At 45.6% G+C, this 17215-nt stretch overlaps 1 protein-coding gene and 1 pseudogene across 2 annotated transcripts in view; one reads left to right on the plus strand and one right to left on the minus strand.

Annotated features, from left to right (window-relative positions):
* The window catches only part of PDSS2 (decaprenyl diphosphate synthase subunit 2), a 275263-nt gene extending 258484 nt beyond the window's left edge, over positions 1-16779 (plus strand). The window contains exon 7 of one of the 2 annotated variants that reach the window (XM_058660154.1): positions 15891-16779. In XM_058660154.1, coding sequence (XP_058516137.1) covers positions 15891-16049 — 159 coding nt within the window. In that variant the 3' untranslated portion in view covers positions 16050-16779. The remainder of the gene's footprint in view (positions 1-15890) is intronic. The other variant, XM_058660146.1, reaches the window with a different exon arrangement.
* LOC131479504 (large ribosomal subunit protein eL6-like) lies at positions 5552-6295 on the minus strand (annotated as a pseudogene).
* Positions 16780-17215: the final 436 nt, after the last annotated feature.

Genomic DNA, 17215 nt, shown 5'->3' on the forward strand with positions numbered 1-17215 from the left:
AGCGCTCTTCAGCCTGTCAGGAAAGTTTCACACACGTTACCATGTAAAACAAGTTCTCATCACCAAAGGTGGGACAGATGGAAGGGAACGAATTCCCCTTCCATCACATAGAGGCCTCCTACCTGTGGGAGTTGAAATCGTGCAGATCAGTTTACTCTGATGAGGCAAAGGTAATAACATCTTGACCCTCTTGATTCCTGCTTTGCTCCCTGTCTGACGTAAACTACCTAAAAGTCATGCAGTAATTATGGTGTACATTTATTTTGTTAGTAGGTAGTTTCTCTGTTGTGAATTCATACATGATGCTAAGCTCATTTTGTGTCAACTGTATGTTAGGACTTTAGGACTCCAGGGTCACATGGATGGTAGTTGTCATAGTTTGGGGCAAGTGATTTTTTTTTTAAGATTTATTTATTTTTATTGGAAAAGCAGATATACAGAGAGGAGAGAGAGAAAGATCCTGCATCCATTGATTCACTCCCTAAGTGGCTGAGCTGTTCCAAAACCAGGAGCCAGGAACTTCTTCCAGGTCTCCCACGTGGGTGCAGGGTCCCAAGGCTTCGGGCTGTCCTCAACTGCTTTCTCAGGCCACAAGCAGGGAGCTGGATGGGAAGCGGCTGCCGGGATTAGAACTGGCACCCATATGGGATCCCGGCACGTGCAAGATGAGGACTTTAACCACTAGGCTACCACACCAGGCCCGAAAGTGATCTTTATGTATCAATATCTATGCCCACAGTGATGAACTTATGCCTGTTTATGAGGAACTATGCTCTCGCAATGATATGGGAGAACTCAGTGTGTGGTGGGGTGAGATTTGACGAGGAGGTAAGGGAAATCCCAGGACCTATAGAACTGTATCATAAAATGATAATAAATGAAAAAGTAAAGCAAAAAAATAAAAAAATGTTGACATAAAATAAAAATCAACATCCATATACTGATGGGTGTGAAAAATTGAAACATAAGAAGATAAGAAATGTCAGATATGGACTTAGGTGAAATAATAGAAGCCAAGGCTCAATCTCACCTTGTTTTTATGTTTTTCAATCCCAGGACCATCTGATACCCGCCTGATGTGAGTGCTCTTGCCCCGCAGTATTCCTTTTGATTAAATAGCCAGCACAGTGTTTGTCATGAGATTACTTACAGTTTATTGATTCCCTACAGGCAGAATGGTCCATTATTGTAGCCTACAACCTGTGACATATTTTGCTTGTTGAATTTCTATCCCAGAGTTTGCTAAAAAGCTTCATGGTAGTGGTCATGGCCCTTGTATTGCTTTTTCAAATCCAATGTTTAGAATTAACTCCTCTTAGGGGTAGGATACTAAAATTAAAAAGTAACAATTAACCTTAAATCAGAGTATAGATAAACCCATAATTATTTAAAAATCAACTTTCTCTTTGAAAAACAAAAAGCAATGATTGCTTTCCCTGTAAAGTTAATCCTAAAAGGAGTGTAACTCCATATTGGTAACCTTAAATACCCAACCTGTTATGCACTGATGAAAGTGTATAAACTAGGGGAGATGTTTGGCGCAGAGGGTAGACCTTCACTAAGAATGACTACACAGGTATTGAAGTGCCCAGGTTCCAGCTCCATTTCCCGTTCCAGCTTCCCCCTAGTGCATACCCTGGGAGGCATAAGGTGATAGCTCAAGTTCCTGGGTTCCTACCTACTGTGTGGAAGTCCCAGATGGAGTGCTGGGTTCCTGGCTTCAACCTGGCTCAACCTTGGCTGTTCCAGACATTTGGGAAGTGACCTAGCAGATGAAAAATCAATCAATAGATAGATAGATATATGCATACATACATATACACTAAAAATATACACACATCTATGTATATATCTATATGTGTGTGTGTATAAACACACTTCCTCCATCTTTCTCTGTCATTCTGCCTTCCAAAAAATGAAACTTAAAAAATGATCCCGAAAGAATAGTACTTTGGCATAATAGTTAAAATGCCACCTGGAACACCAGTACCGATTTCCAGCTAACACAAACCTTGGGAGACAGCAGATCAAGCATTTGAGTCCCTGCCACCCACATGGGAGACTACCACTGAGTTCTGGATTCCTGACTTAACTGGCCCAGCTGCGGCTCCTGTGTGCTCTAGGGAAAGGAACCTATGGGTGGGATATCTGCGTTTCAATGCAAAATTTTTAAAAAAATGTAGGCTGGCACCACTGGCATAGCCTCTGTCTGCTGCACCAGTGACCATTATGGTGCTGGTTCAGGTTTTGGCTGCTTCACTCCCAGTTACTGGCCTGAGAAAACAGCTGAAGATGGCTCCAGGTTTTGGTACCCTATACCCATGTGGCTAACCCAGAGAAAGCTCCTGGTTCCCAGCTTCAGACAAACCTAGCTCTGCCATTGAGGCCAAGTAAACCAACAGATGAAAGATCTATCTCAATTTGTCCTCTCTCTTTAGCGCTGCCTTTGAAATGAAATAGTAAATGATCGGGGCTAGTGCAGTGGCATAGCAAGCTAATCCTTTACCTACAGTGCCAGCATTCTATATGGGTGCCAGTTACTATCCCAGTCATTCCTTGTCCCCATCCAGCTCTCTGCTTATGGCTTGGAAAAGCAGTGGAGGTGACCCAGGTCCTTGGGATCCTGCCTCAGTGTGGGAGATCTGGAAGAAGCTCCTCGCTCCTGGTTTCAAATCGGCTCAGCTCTAGCTATTGTAGCCATTTGGGTAGTGAACCACTGGGTTTAAGTTCTCCCTCTCGGGCCCAGCATGGTAACCTAGTGGCTAAAGTCCTCTCCTTGAACGCGCTGGAACCCCATATGGGTGTCGGTTCTAATCCCAGCAGCTCCACTTCCCATCCAGCTCCCTGCTTGTGGCCTGGGAAAGCAGTTGAGGACGGCCCAAAGCCTTGGGACCCTGCACCCGTGTGGGAGACCTGGAGGAAGCTCCTGGCTCCTGGCTTTGGATCGGCGCAGCACCAGCCATTGCAGTGAAACACAGCAGAAATGAGTTCCTCAGTAGCTGTCCCTATTGAAAGAGAACACCTAAAGAATGCTTCCTGTTACAATATTTTTTGTAAAGTTCCCTTATGGCATCAGCTGGAGGATTCGGCTCCAGTGCTCAAGAGCCACCAGATCTACAAAACAGGAACATTGTGTCCCCTCCCAGAGCCCAGCTTACTTCTTGGGACTTTCGGTTCCAGGACTTTGCAAGGCAAAAGGAGAGCACTGTAACAAATATCATGGACTCCCATACAGTTATACAGATGTTTGTCATCACACACACACACACACACACACACACACACACACACACACACACGAGCTTGTTAAGGAATCTACACAATACCTTTTTAAGAAAGACTTACATTTGGGCCCAGTGCAATAGCCTAATGGCTAAATCCTCACCTTGCATGCATGGGACCCTGCACCCATGTGGGAGACCCAAAACAGGCTCCTGGCTTTGGATTGGCTCAGCTCTGGCCATTGAGGCCACTTGGAGAGTGAAGCAGCAGACAGAAGATCATTCTGTTTCTCCTTCTCTCTATAAATCTAACTTTCCAATAAAAATTTAAAAATAAAATAAAATTTTAGAAGACTTATTTATTTTTATTGGAAAGACAAATTTGCAGAGGAGAGAAATCTTCAATCCCCAGATGACCACAGCGGCTGGAGCTGAGCCAATCTGAAGTCAGGTGCTTCACCCAGGTCTCCCACTTGGATGCAAAGGCCACAAGTGCTTGAACCATTCTTCACTGCTTTCCCAGGCCACAAGCAGAGAGCCGGAACGGAAGTGGAGCAACCAGGGCAGGAATTGGCACCCATGTAGGATGCTGGCACTCCAGACAGATTAGCTTGCTATGCCACCATACTGGTCTTCTGCAGAATAGCTTTAATGCTCAATACAAATCCCATATTATTAGGGTTTTACCAGCTGTTTTACAAAAGAAAAGTAGCCTAACACCTTAGAACAATAAAAATGGTACAGCATGCCCCCAAATTATATTTGTCATTTTGAACTCACTAAAACTTTTATAATGACTTAATACTACATGAGATTAGATGCCCTGAGGCAGTACTTGGTCCTGTTGCTTTGTGAAACTACTCAGTATTGGGTCTGGCACAATAGCTGAGCTGGCTAATCCTCACCTCCAGGCACCAGCATTCCATATGAGCACCAGTTCGTGTCCCAGCTGCTCTATTTCCCCATCCAGCTTCCTTCCTATGGCCCGGGAAAGCAGCCAAGGATGGTCCAAGGCCTTGGGACCCTACACCAGTGTGGGAGACCTGAAAGAAGCTATGTCTCCTGGCTTCAGATTGGCTCAGCTCCGGCCATTGTGGTTATTAGGGGAGTGAACCAGCAGATGCAAGATCTTGCTGTCTCTCCTTCACTCCATAAATCTGGCTTTCCAGTGAGAATAAATAAATCTAAAAAAAAAAAAAAAAAAAAAAAAAACTAAAAACAGAATAAATAAATCTTTTTAAAAAGGGGTGGGGGAAGCAAGGAAGAAAGAAATAAGTTAGTCCGTGTTTTTGGCTGTGAGTTTTTTTGTAAAAACAGAGTTTTGTTAGTCAAGGATACATGTTTAACTGTCTTGATTTTATTTTGCAGTTCAGTAGTAGATGCGATCATACCTCACTCTTGCTTGGTGCCTTTTCTTTTTTAAATCTGATTCTGATATAATTGACCAGAAGGATGTACTTAATCAGTTGAGATATTTATGACCTTTTTCATAACAAAAAATGTGGAGATTTTCCACTTCCCATTCCTGTTGACATTTGTTCTGCAACCATCTGGCATTTTGAGTTGGGTGAGAGAAAAAATGTATATGTTGTCATAGAGGTACATAATTAATCTAATGATGGCTTCCATTTTCTGTTGTCTCTATAAGTATCGCTTTTTTCCCAAGCTGGGTTATCTGACTTGAGCCATTTTTCCCAACCTGGGATATGAATTTTAAAACATTTTTCTTGTGGACAGGCATGTGAATGGTGTTGTTGATGACCTAAGTATGTATTACTTCTCATGTGAAATTGTTTAGGAATAAAAGAAAGGCACCAGGCCTTGCGCCACAATGTACAGAACTGAGCCGATCTAAAGCCAGGAGCCTCCTCTGGGTCTCCCACACAGGTGCAGGGTCCCAAGGCTTTGGGTATCCTCTACTGCTTTCTCAGGCTACAAGCAGGGAGCTGGATGGGACAGAGCAGCCAGGACATGAGTCAGTTCCCACAGGGGGTCCTGACTTGTGCAAGATGAGGATTTAGCCACTGAGCCATCGCACCAGGCCCTCAAAATGTGATTTTTAAAAAGAATTGAACACGTTCTCTTTAAGGGAGGTGCTGCCATATTTGCCCCTTGCAAGCATGACCAAAGTTTCTTGGCCCCAGGCTGAGGAGGTCTTCTGTGGAGTGTCCAAGGAATAGCAGGCAGCAGAAGGAACAGGAACTCTGAGAGCTTCAGAAGACGGGACGTGGTGGCTGGTGGATGTGAAGTCTTTCTGTCTCCTCCCTGCCTGCCTCTCTCCCTCCCTCCCTTCCTTCCCTTCCTCCATCCCTTCTTCCCTGCTCTCCCGCTTCCCTTCCTTCCTCCCTTTCTCTCTCCCCCTCCCTTTTCCTCCCTTTCTCTCTTCCTCTCATTATCAGTTATTTAATGATATTCCAATGAAATTCACAACACTAGTCAGTGAGGATGAATTCAACTCATTAGAGCAAAAAACAGACCACAGGAGTCCCTGCGCCTGGGGAGCAGTGTTGCTTCTCGGGGAAACATGTGAGTCCGCAGTTTTCTGATCTGCTCAGTCATCTCGTATTTCTCTTTCTTTGTGTCAAAGACCTCACCTTGCTGGTGTCTGGGTTTCCACAGCTGCTGCCTCTTGAAATAAGCATCATTGAGATGGGTTGGGATTTGCACACAGCTAATAGCAATTATTGTGGAGGTGGCAATGACAAATTTCTGGTGTGTTCTACACAGAGGAACCTGCCTGTAGTAATCCAGTCCTATGACAAGCAGCAAGCCCAGCGGCTTCAGGAAAACCACCCTCCTGCCCCTGGGGCACTCTGTGAGGGTGGGCAGGAAGGCCCGGGGTGACGCTGGCCCAGGGTTTCCTAACGTGCTGACTGAAGGGTTTTGGCTGTCTCTCCATTGCTTTCCAGGCCCGCCTTCAGTGAATGGCACCTGGGAGGTTTAGGAAACTGAGCACCCTGTTGCCACTGTTGTCACCACCAGGTGGTTTTGTGACAGCAACAAGTGCTTCCTTCTGAATCCTGCAATCGAGGAGCCCAGCACTTCCTTCTGTAGCCGGCCTTCCTGGAATGCATGGCATATGAGGGGTCTGTGCCGTTTCCCCTCCCAAGAGCCAGTGTTCCTCCTTCTTGGGCCTGTGGGTTCTTGAGATTCCTCTAACCTTGCCACTGGCATTATCCGCCTTCCTAAAAAGTTTTGTTTTGTTTTGTTTTTTCTTAGTGTGTGGCTTCAAAGCTGGAGCACGCTCTCTCTCTCTCTCTCTCTCACACACACACACACACACACACACACACACACAGGTACCACCTCCTTCCCTCCCTCCCCCATCTGGCAACATGGAGAAGAACTTAAAGTGTTTGTTGACCTAACTTCATTTGGCATTGCAGGTGTCTGTTGGCTGGGGAGAAGCGAACAGACTGGGCTGAGCAGGTTGTTTATGGGTTGGATCTCTTCAGAGGACAGATCTTTTTGCAAAGCTGGGGAAGGATGACCACCCAGAAGCCAAGGGTCCCCAGTCCCACAAGCCATCTGTTTAGGAATGACCCTTTCTGGGATTTTTGCCATACGTCACCTAACAACACACCTGAATGCATCTTTGTTTCTCATTTGTTTCTGCGGTTGTGTATCGGAATAGAGTCTGTCATCCCTGAGATTTCCCCATCTTTTAGTCCCAAACATGAAGGCCCCTGGCCTGCAGGAGCAAGACGAAAGCATCTGCTAAGGTGCCCTGGACTGAAGGCCAGCATCCAGTGAGAGAAGGAAGACTGGGAGGTGAAGGGCCAGGGCCCGAGTGTCAGGACCAGTGAGTAGGAAGGCCAGCGGAAGGGAGGGGTTCCCTGGGCTGGCCCACAGCAGTTTGTCCTCCAGTGTATTGTTGGGACTGAGAGCCTGGGTGCTCTTGGGTGGCCAGAGCACAAGCAGCTGGTGGGAAGCTACATTCTGGAATGGTGGCCCTGCAGCCACACGCACCCACGGTCTGTCACTGGCAGTTCAAATGCACGTTTTGTGTTGACAGGCCTGTCTTCACAGAGTTTGTTTTAGTCTTTGCAATTTTTAACTCCGCCTTCAGTTGTTGGCTTTCCTCTCTGCCATGATCGTTCATGTCATCTGCAAATATTTGGCCGTACTTGCTCTCCTCTGACTTTGTACCCTTGCATTTGTAATCCCCGGGTTCCGTCATGTCTCTCCGCCAAGGCAACCCCACCCCCATGAATCTTCACTGTGCTCTGGGATTTGGCTTTCCCAATAAGGTTGCCTGCTTGGGAGCCTTCTGCCAGGAACTGGCCTCTAGAAACACGGTGACAAGTGTCCTGGTGACAGAGCCGACTGAGAGTGGGTCCCAGACAGCGCTGACAACTGCACCTCTGTGTTGTCATCTCCTGTGACAACAGGGGGGGCGTCCAGTCAGCGGAGTACTCTCAGCTTAGTGAAAGGAGCTGAGTGTGGATTCTACCTCTTCCTGCTCAGGCCTTTGAAAATCTGGGACCTCTTCTTTTTCCGGCTCCCCTCCCCTTCCTTCCCCTTCCTTCCCTTTGCTCCTTACCTTCCCACCACCCCATCCCGTTCCTACCCCTCTGGACTAAACCTCCTAAGATCCCTCATTGTGTCTGGTTTTTCGGCTTACCGTAAAGAACCAGGCTGCGGGAATTAGCTACGCGTAATAACGTAAAACTAGAACTCTGTTTTAAATAACTAACAGAATGTCTGCAGCTTTGTAAGTGTGTCTAGGTTATTCGTTCCGTGTCTCTTAGGATTACATAGCTGGGGAAGCTGGGACATAGGTCTTCAGCTTAACGAATGGACTTCAGGATAATAACCATTTGTTCCTCCTGGAGTTTTGATTGACTGGATTGCTATACAGACTTGTGATTTGCTATTTCTAGTGGCCCTGTTATCCCCAAGCTTGGTTAATAAAGACTCCTTAGTAAACCTTAAAAAAAGAAATAAAGAAAGAAAAACCTGGGACCTGATTCATGCCACTTCGCATGGTCTTTTTCCTGTGTTCTTCTGACCATTGTAGGAACTTAGTTTGCCAGAGGCATCCCCCTCCCTCAACACCCCACCACCACCACCTTCTAGAAATGCATTTCCATTTAAGAGCTCTTGGAATCACATAAGAACTGAGTGTCTAAAACCAAGCCTGTTAGTCTGTTTTTCTCCTTTGATTCTAATGCCAACATGCAGGACTTTCATTCTGCCTTATTTGGCAGGCAGAAAGACAGGCTAAGGGTCTTGGGGGATGCTTTCCATTCACCAGCTCACTCTGCAAATATCCAGGGTGGCCAGGATGGGGCCAAGCTGAAGCCAAGAGCAGGGAACTCAATCCAGGCATGCCTCCCAGGTGGCAGTGGCCCTGGGTTTTTAAAATATATTTATTTTAGGCATGAGACAGCTGAATAACAATCTAAGCCATTTTAAGGTGTATAGAATATGGTTGAATATAAACCAAAATTGAAATGTCTATGAAGAAGTCACAGGTTGTGGTTGAGAACCTGCATTTTCCTATTAACATATTGGTTAATCAATACCATGTCAATTAATGCCACAATGTTGTAAATGGTTGGAAATATTATATTGGGGCTTTTAATTGATTGGGATGACACTCTGCTGGCTCTACCTTCAGACCAGAGATGGTCTCACCAAGAAACCATTGAACTTACCAAGGCAATAAGATGCTGGACTTTATGCTTGGTAAATACCTCCAATGAAAGAATGTCAACTGAATTTGAACTATGGAAATGCAACAAGGTGGAGCAATCCACCGTGGGGGGAGGGTTTGGGGAGGGGCGGGGGGAATCCCAGTGCATAAAAAATGTATCACATAATGCAATGTAACTAATTTTTGAAAAAATGAAATGCAATAAAAATATGTTTAAAAAAAAACAAAAACAAAAAAATATTTATTTTTACTTGAAAGTCAGAATTAGAGACAGTGAGAGCTTATATCCGCTGGTTCACTCCCCAAATGGCTGCCATGGCCAGAGCTATATTAGTCCAAAGCTGTTGCCCAGAAACTTTTCTTGTTTTCTCATGTCAGATGAGGGACCCAAGGATTTAAGCCGAACTCTCTGCTGCTTTCCCAGGCCGTTCACAGGGAACTGAATTGGATGTGGAGCAGCCAGGACTCGAACCAGCAACCATAATGGGTACAGCGCTGCAGGCTGAGGACTGACTTGCTGTACCACCACATTGACCCTAGCAGTTACCCTATTATCTGAGACAGCACTCCTTCCTGCCAGAGTTAGTATTAGCAGGAAGCTGGATCCCAGTTTGTTTTCAAACTCAGGCAACTCTTGATGCTGAATATGGACGTCTTAACTGCTGGGCCAAATACCCACCCCAGTGCAGGATTCCTATTAGCGTCACATTTTGCTTTGTTGTCACAATTAAGTGGAAGTGCTTCTTACTGTTTCTGACACAGGGCACACCAAGGATTTGGCAGCTTCAGAGTAGAAATTGCACATGTTTGAAAGTTGAAGTCCCTGGGCCCAGGGGAATGGCTCAGTAGCTAAATCCTCTCCTTACATGCACTGGGATCCCATATGGGCACCGATTCCTGTCCCAGTTGCTCCAAGTCCCATCCTGTGGCCTGGGAAAGCAGTAGAGGATGGTCCAAAGCCTTGGGATCCTGCACACACATGAGAGACCCAGAAGAAGCTCTTGGCTCCTGGCTTTAGTTCAGCTTTGGCCATTGTGGCCACTTGAGGAGTAAACCAGCGGGTGGAAGATCTGTATATCTCTGCTCTTTCTTCATATATCTGATCTGCCTTTCCAATAAAAATAAACAAACAGTTTAATCCCCTATCATGCCTGCATCCTGCCTTTCTCCCACCTTGGTGACCCCACCAGGGAAGCGTGATCCACTTCTCCCAGCTAGCCACAAGGCCTGGGGTCTTCCTATAACAACATGACTGCCATTGGCTTCCTTTCTCCTTTGTCCCTGTGTTTTGAACCATAAGAAAGTTTGACGACATTGGTTTATACTCACCCTCTGTCAATGGTTTCTTCAGAATAAGGCTTGCTCCATGTGGCAGATGAGTCTGAATTTCAGAGTCTCTCCCTGGCTTCTTCCAGTGAAAGTGGCCACTACCTCCACTTCTTTGCCTCAGTCTTCTCTTTAACATATGCTTTTAAAGATTTATTTTTTTTTATTGGAAAGGCAGAGTTCTGAAGAAAAGGAGAAATAGAGAAAAGTCTGGTTCACCAGGCTGTCAATCACAAAGGCCACAAATGGAGCTTCTTCCGGGTGTCTCACGCAGGTGCAGGGTCCAAGGCTTGGGGCTGTCCTCCACTGCTCTCCCAGGCCACAAGCAGGGTGCTGGATGGGAATGGAGCAGCCCGGACATGGACCAGCATCCTTATGGGATGCCAGTGCTCACAGGTAAAGGGTTAACCTGTTGAATCACTGTGCCAGTCCCTCTCTTTAATATTTTGAAAGGACTTTTAAACAAAATAGTTGTCAGAGGCATAAAGGATCTCAAAAGAGCAACATTTGTCACTCCAAAGGTGTTTAATACATGTTAAATAAAAAGGTGTTTAAATACTTTGCATCCTTTTCTCCTTGTTAACATCTTTAATGAGATTCTCCAACAGGGGATTTGAGTTTAATTTATTTCAGGTGATACTGCACTTACATGATTATTCAGTTGACTTCATTAGAGATTTTAATTGTGGTAGTATGATATCAGAGAAATAAAACACAGACTGATAATTCACCTTTTAGCATTTCAGTGCTGTTTGTGTGGGAATACTAACAGTTCTATCCAGATTCTGACTTGCAAATTCTTAGTGTGCATAAATGTTGATTTTGCCCAGTCCAAAAGGCAGAATGCAAAAAAAGGCAGAAACGGAAGAACTTAAAAAAAATAATAAATAAACTGTCTTCTCTTGCAGATATTAGAACCAGGTTATGGATCCAAACACTCAGTGTACCACTTAAACCTCTCTATTCTACCAGCTTGTGACTGTCCTCTAACACATGGTCTTAAGGGAGAGGGAGCAACTACATATTTTTTCGTATCTCTAGCCCGTATCATATGCCCACATCATAAAGGTAACCAATAAATACTTATTAAATTGACTTTTATCATTGCAAAAACAACCAGTTGAACAGCACAACTGTTTGAAAAATATAGTAACTCGCTACAATTCAGTAACTCAAAAGACAATCCCCTGTGAGCAACGTACTCTTAAGTCTTGCCAATCACTGGAGTGACCAGAAAATCCATCTCAGAGCTAAGGGCATGGACATCAGTCTTTTAAAGTTCCCCAGGTGAATCTTAGGGCATTCAACAAAGTTCAGGAACTTCTTTTAGCAGTGAAGTGAACATCTCTTTACAAAAGGACAAGATCATTCTTGTCAAGATAAATGTGTTACCTGGTCTAGTTTGCAGTAAAAAGGAGTTCCATTTATGGTTTATTAGTTATAGCTGAAGAAGTTCCTTGGAGCTAATAATTTATATCTAAGTGTTAGCAGTGTTTACAGGCAGCAACGAGGAACAATGCATTCCATCAAGGTGAGTCATGAAATGGGCATTTTACACATGGAAGCTACCAGATCTCTTGGTAAAGAAAGCACTCCAAATTTCTGCATTGACTCGAGCAAATAATCAGCCTGTGTAAGAGAAGAACTCATTTAGGACTTAAGTGACTTTCAGTGGCATCCCCCTGGTTGCTGCTTTGTCTTAATATGAGTTATTCCTCATGATAAAATCCAATACCCTTGTGAGCCACCATCAAACATCCAGTTGTAGGGTAGGCATTTGATCTCGCAGATAAGATGCCTGCATCCCATTTTGGAATGTCTGGGGTCCTGTGCCAGCTCTACTTCCAATTTCAGCTTCCTGCTAATATACCCACACCTGGAGGCAACAGGTTGATGACTCAAGTGATTGGAGACTTGGATTGAGTTTTTGGCTCCCGGCAGACAACTGTGGAGTGAACCAGTGGTCGGGAACTTCCTCGGTTTCTGAATCTTTGTCTCAAATTTAAAAAGAAAAAAATTCATTAATTAAGCCTGGCTGAAAATTCATAGAAAAACAGTCTAAATGAAGTCATCAGAGGAACATAGACCTCGACAAAGCAAACCTGGACCTTTCAAAATGACAATGTCATGGAGAAAAAAGGTGAAAATGCCATAGCCAGCACATGTGATGTGTGAATCTGGATTGATCATGCTCTGGTGAAAAAAAAATCTAAAATAAACATTTCTTTGCAACCTCTTGGTGGAAATTTATCTATAAACTGAGATGCTAGCTAGTATTAGGGATGACTCCCATTAAGTTTTCTTGCTGCCTTCGCTAGCAAAGATAATGCTGTTGGGTCTGTGTTCTTATCTTGAGGGGTGTGTGTTAAAAGAGGCAAAGCATCCTTCAGCCAATGGTGGCTAAACCAAGTCCTAGCAACTCAGAGTCTACTGTTAAATATTCAGGAAGTTTGTGATCTCAAGACTCTTGGCAGCCTAAAACTGCCCTGGTGGGAGTGTTGATACCACGGAAAGCTGCAGATGCTACATCGAGGGCTTTTTCCCCTGGAGAGCTCATTTACCAGCATCCACTGCCTGCAGCTTGCTTTTAAATGGTTCCAGGGAAAAAAGAAAAACACCCATAGATAGAACAAAAGTGACAAAATATTCACAACTATCAAATTCTCAGTAGAGAATGTATGGCCACTCACTGTACTAGTCCAGGAATCAGCGGGCTTTTTCTTAAAGGTCAAGTGTATATATTTCAGGCCTTGCAGGACTGAAACAGCTCTGCATTGCTGCCTTTCTGGCACAAAAAGCAGCCATGGACTGGACCTCGCATAAATGAATGAATGTGGCTATGTTCCAGCAAAACTGCTTACCAAAACAAGGACTAGATTCAGCCCAGGGCCACAGTCTTTCAGTGTTTCTGTACTTTTAAGATATTCCATGGTAGCATCATGGGTGTGGGATAGAGGAAGTATACATTTCTCAGCCTGATTTGCAGAGCCCCGTGGGTCCCTGGCAGTCTGCCACGCCCACCTGTCATAACTCCCTGGGCAGTCCACAGCTCCCTTGCTGCCCACAACCCCGTGTCTTCCTCAGACTCCTCTCTGGATGTTCCTGTGAAGTCAGTCTGTTCCAGTCAAAATCAGTACGTCATTCCTCTCCAAGCTACAGTGCTACATGTGCACAGCATTTTCACTGATTTTCTCATGCTGCCCTTCATTTGCTCCTGATGTGCACTGTACTTTTCACATGTGGTAGGTGTCCACTTTACTGCTAAGCTGAGCTTCCCAGTCCAGTCATACAAAGATCGGCATGCTTGCAAGGGGCTAAACTAAAAATCTGGAATTGGGAGAAGATGTTGGCCTAATTTAGGCTTGAGAGGATTAAAGGTAATGAAAATAAGGGAATTTCTTCCTATTTTTGTAATCTTTCAAGCAACCTTTTGGGATCACTAGATATTAAGCCAAAGTGGGCTTGATCATAGTGGAAAGGGAAGCTTCCTTGGAAACAGCTCAAGGCTTGGGAAGGGAAAGCTGGTCATCTCAGCCCCAGTGTGACATAGGCACTATCAGCCACTCCAGACTGTCTCATTTGGCCCCCACAGCCTCCCAAGGGACTAATATTGTCCCCACTTAGAACTGAGAGCAATTTAGTAGCTTCCCTGAAATTAAAGCTAGGAGTCTGAATCCAGCGACTTCTGATATCTCAATATTATCTTAGTGTCTTCGTGCATCCAATGATCAGCAACAGACCTGAGAAATCTGGCTGAAACGATCTCATGATTCATGTGTAATATGGAAATGTCTGTGGAGAGCGAAAGTCCTGAGATTTTACTGTTAAGTTTCACTGTACACTGGGGCCCATGCCATGATGCAGTGCTGGCCTCCCAGCATCCTTACGGGAGTGCCCGTTCGAGTCCCAGCAGCTCCTCTTCCAATCCAGTTCTGTCTGGGAAAGCAGCAGGAGATGAGCCCAGGTACTTGGTCCCTTGCCACCCATGTGGGAGGCCCAGGTGGGGTTCCAGGCTCTTATTCAGCATGGCCCAGCTCCAGCCATTGTGACTAGGAAGTGAACCAGCAGTGGAAGGTCTCTGTCCTCTTACAGAGATGGGTAAGTGAAGGGAGAATGGAAAGACAACACAGGGTGATGATGTTACGCTCTGGAGTTGACAGGGAACTCTGGGAGCCCACGGTCCCAATGGGACTCCAGCCTCCTACCTCACCCCACTCATCATCCTTGCTGAGTGAGCACGTTCCTGCCTGGGGGAACCTGGGGGCCTGGAAGAGGATGAGTCATCCCAACGTTCCTGCCTGGGGGAACCTGGGGGCCTGGAAGAGGATGAGTCATCCCAAGGGAGAGGCTAGGTCACCTCTAAGAACTGCAAACTACTTCCCTGCCCACCAAATACATGAGAGAGGGAAAATGGAAGACAGCCAGATAGGGAAGAGAGTCCGCTGCTTCTTCAAAGAGCTTGGGCTCTTTTCCTAAGGCTGTTAGGAGGCAGTAGAGGGTTTTAAGCAAGATCGTATTTGTATTTTAAAATGAACTCCATGGCCACCTGGCATGGCCTATGGAAGCAAAGAATTGTAGAGCTGATGATGGGAAAGACACAGATTATTGCAAGAAAAAACTCAGGCGGGAGATTCTGTGAGCCCAGACGAATACAGTGCCAATGGAAGTGAGGAGTAGAGAATCTGGGCACTCTGCAGGGCAGAGGATGCCCAGGACCTATGGACTGTATCAGTTCCCACGGCTGCACATAGTCTCACAGCCACCGTGATTCCAAACAACAAAGTCAAGGTCCTTGGCCGTGATGCATGTCCCTTACAGGTGGGAGAGGCACTGTGGTGACCCTGGCAGGCTCCCAGGGATCCAGGCAGCTCCAGTAAGGATGGTGCATGTGCCGAAGGTGCTCACTTGGACCACACAGTGCTGCCGCCCAGCAGTGGCCAGCTCACAGCTCACAGAGTAGAAAGCGCTTGTCGCCTGGCCCTGGCCCCACCCACTCTCTGAGGACCAGAAAGCTCAGCTGCGATGTGCAACCCTGCCCTCACCTGGCTTGATGATTGGGTGTGAGGAGTGAAGAAGACTTCAAGAATTAGGCAGACATTTGAGACACTCACTGGAGGTCAGAAGACCTACCGGGGCACAGGCATGGGGGAAGGCAGACCACTTTTTCTGTCACCAAAGAGGATTGGAAATCCAACAGGGCTCGTCAGCTAGTTTCCTTGCTTCTGTACACAAATCAACTCTGCATTTTAAACATGCAGTGTTCAGATGTAATACTGTGCACCTTGCCTGAATCTTCATATAGACTGTTGTGTCAACATATGGTGTGAGGGGAAAAAGTTTGTAACCAAGATGGATGTGGATGAAGCCTTCCTCTGCTGCATGCCAAGTACTCTCTCCTCCCTTCCAGCCACCCCAGCGTGGCACAGGGCACGATATCACGGGTGGCAGCCATGGAGGTATAATCAAGCTGATTGGAGCCAGTGGTGCCCTCACAGCCCGAGGAAATGTTCCTGCCTCAAGATCACCAGGGAAATCACATCCTCTTTTCCTTCAAGGAACGTAGCAGAAACCCCAAAATCTGCATCCACTGCTGCCTGTCTTTGTTTCCCACCTGCCGCCCCCCATGTAATTGCGATTGTGTCCCTTAATAATTGACTTTTTATTGTGCATTTGTTTCTTAACAGTTGCGAGAAACAATCAAAGCTGGCAAAGGTGTGACTTCAGCAATTGACCTGTGTCGTTACCATGGAAACAAGGCCCTGGAGGCCCTGCAGCGCTTCCCTCCCTCCGAGGCCAGATCTGCTTTAGAAAACATTGTGTTTGCTGTGACCAGATTTTCATGACACCAAATTAAAAAGACCCCATTGTTCCAATGACTGAGACAACCTAAGCAGGGAGGTGATGGGGAGAGCTTTTGTGATGAAATCTCCAAATGGGTTAATGACTTTATAAACAGACAACCCGCCACACACACCCTCACTGAGCCCCAAATCCTCTTATCATGTTGCTAAATGAATACTGCCTTCCTATCGCAACTGCTACCAACAAAATTTGGAAGAAGCAAAAAAAAAAGGTCAAGCAGTTTTCACTTGTCACGCCAGAAGCACACTTGAAGCTGCAGCAGCAGAAATAATTAATGAGATTCGCTCCCGTGACCTCAGCAAATGGACAGGAAATAAGTCCTTATTGATTGGACTGAACTGGGGATGGCGCCAGGGCGGTGGCCTGCGGTTTCTCCTCCTACAGGGGACAGAGCAAGCTGCAGGTATCACTCCAGCCGCAGCGGCCAGGGTGGACCAGCAAACCAAGAATGAGCCACCCGTTTGTCATAACAGACCATTTTGATGAATTCAGGAAAAAAAAAAAATTAAACAGAACATGCTGTTTTTGTTCATCTTGCAATTATGTCTCTGTCTCTAGATACAATACAGTTACACTTTGTGCTCCATGGCTTTTGTAAAATTTGGGGACTGAGGGGGAGGTAGGACTGGGAGAATGTGGGCAGAAATAGCTGGGAAGTTGCCAAATATTTGCACTAGGAAATTAAAATGTTAACAGATAATACCTTGCTTTGATGAGGAATTTTCTGCTTTTCTTTTGTATACATCTGTGTTTAAAAAGAAAATTTTTTTTTTTACAAACTCTTTAATGAAAAAAAAGGAAGTTTCTATTACAGGGTGTCTGTGCGAGGGAGGTCATGTAGTATGTTTGTAATCCTTTGGCTTGTTAAAGATTTTTATTTTGTATGAGTTGAAGAAATGTAATTGTTGTACCGGGTCCTCCACTGGTGAAAACTTTGGCCTTGAAGCACAGACGCCCAAGCCCCCAGAAGGAACACAGGGAGTTCGCGGGCCCGCCGCCGGACAGCACCTCCACGGGCCTCACGGGAGATGGCTTTGTGGGCTGTGTGCATGCAATATGAGAACGCGGTTGACAAGAAGGCTGAGTGTACATAAATGATCTAGATTGGGGCTCAGCTTGCTTTCTTCCTTCTGTGGTGTAATTACAG

The sequence above is a fragment of the Ochotona princeps genome, chromosome 1 (assembly GCF_030435755.1).
Source record: "Ochotona princeps isolate mOchPri1 chromosome 1, mOchPri1.hap1, whole genome shotgun sequence".
Taxonomy (NCBI): Eukaryota; Metazoa; Chordata; class Mammalia; order Lagomorpha; family Ochotonidae; genus Ochotona; species Ochotona princeps.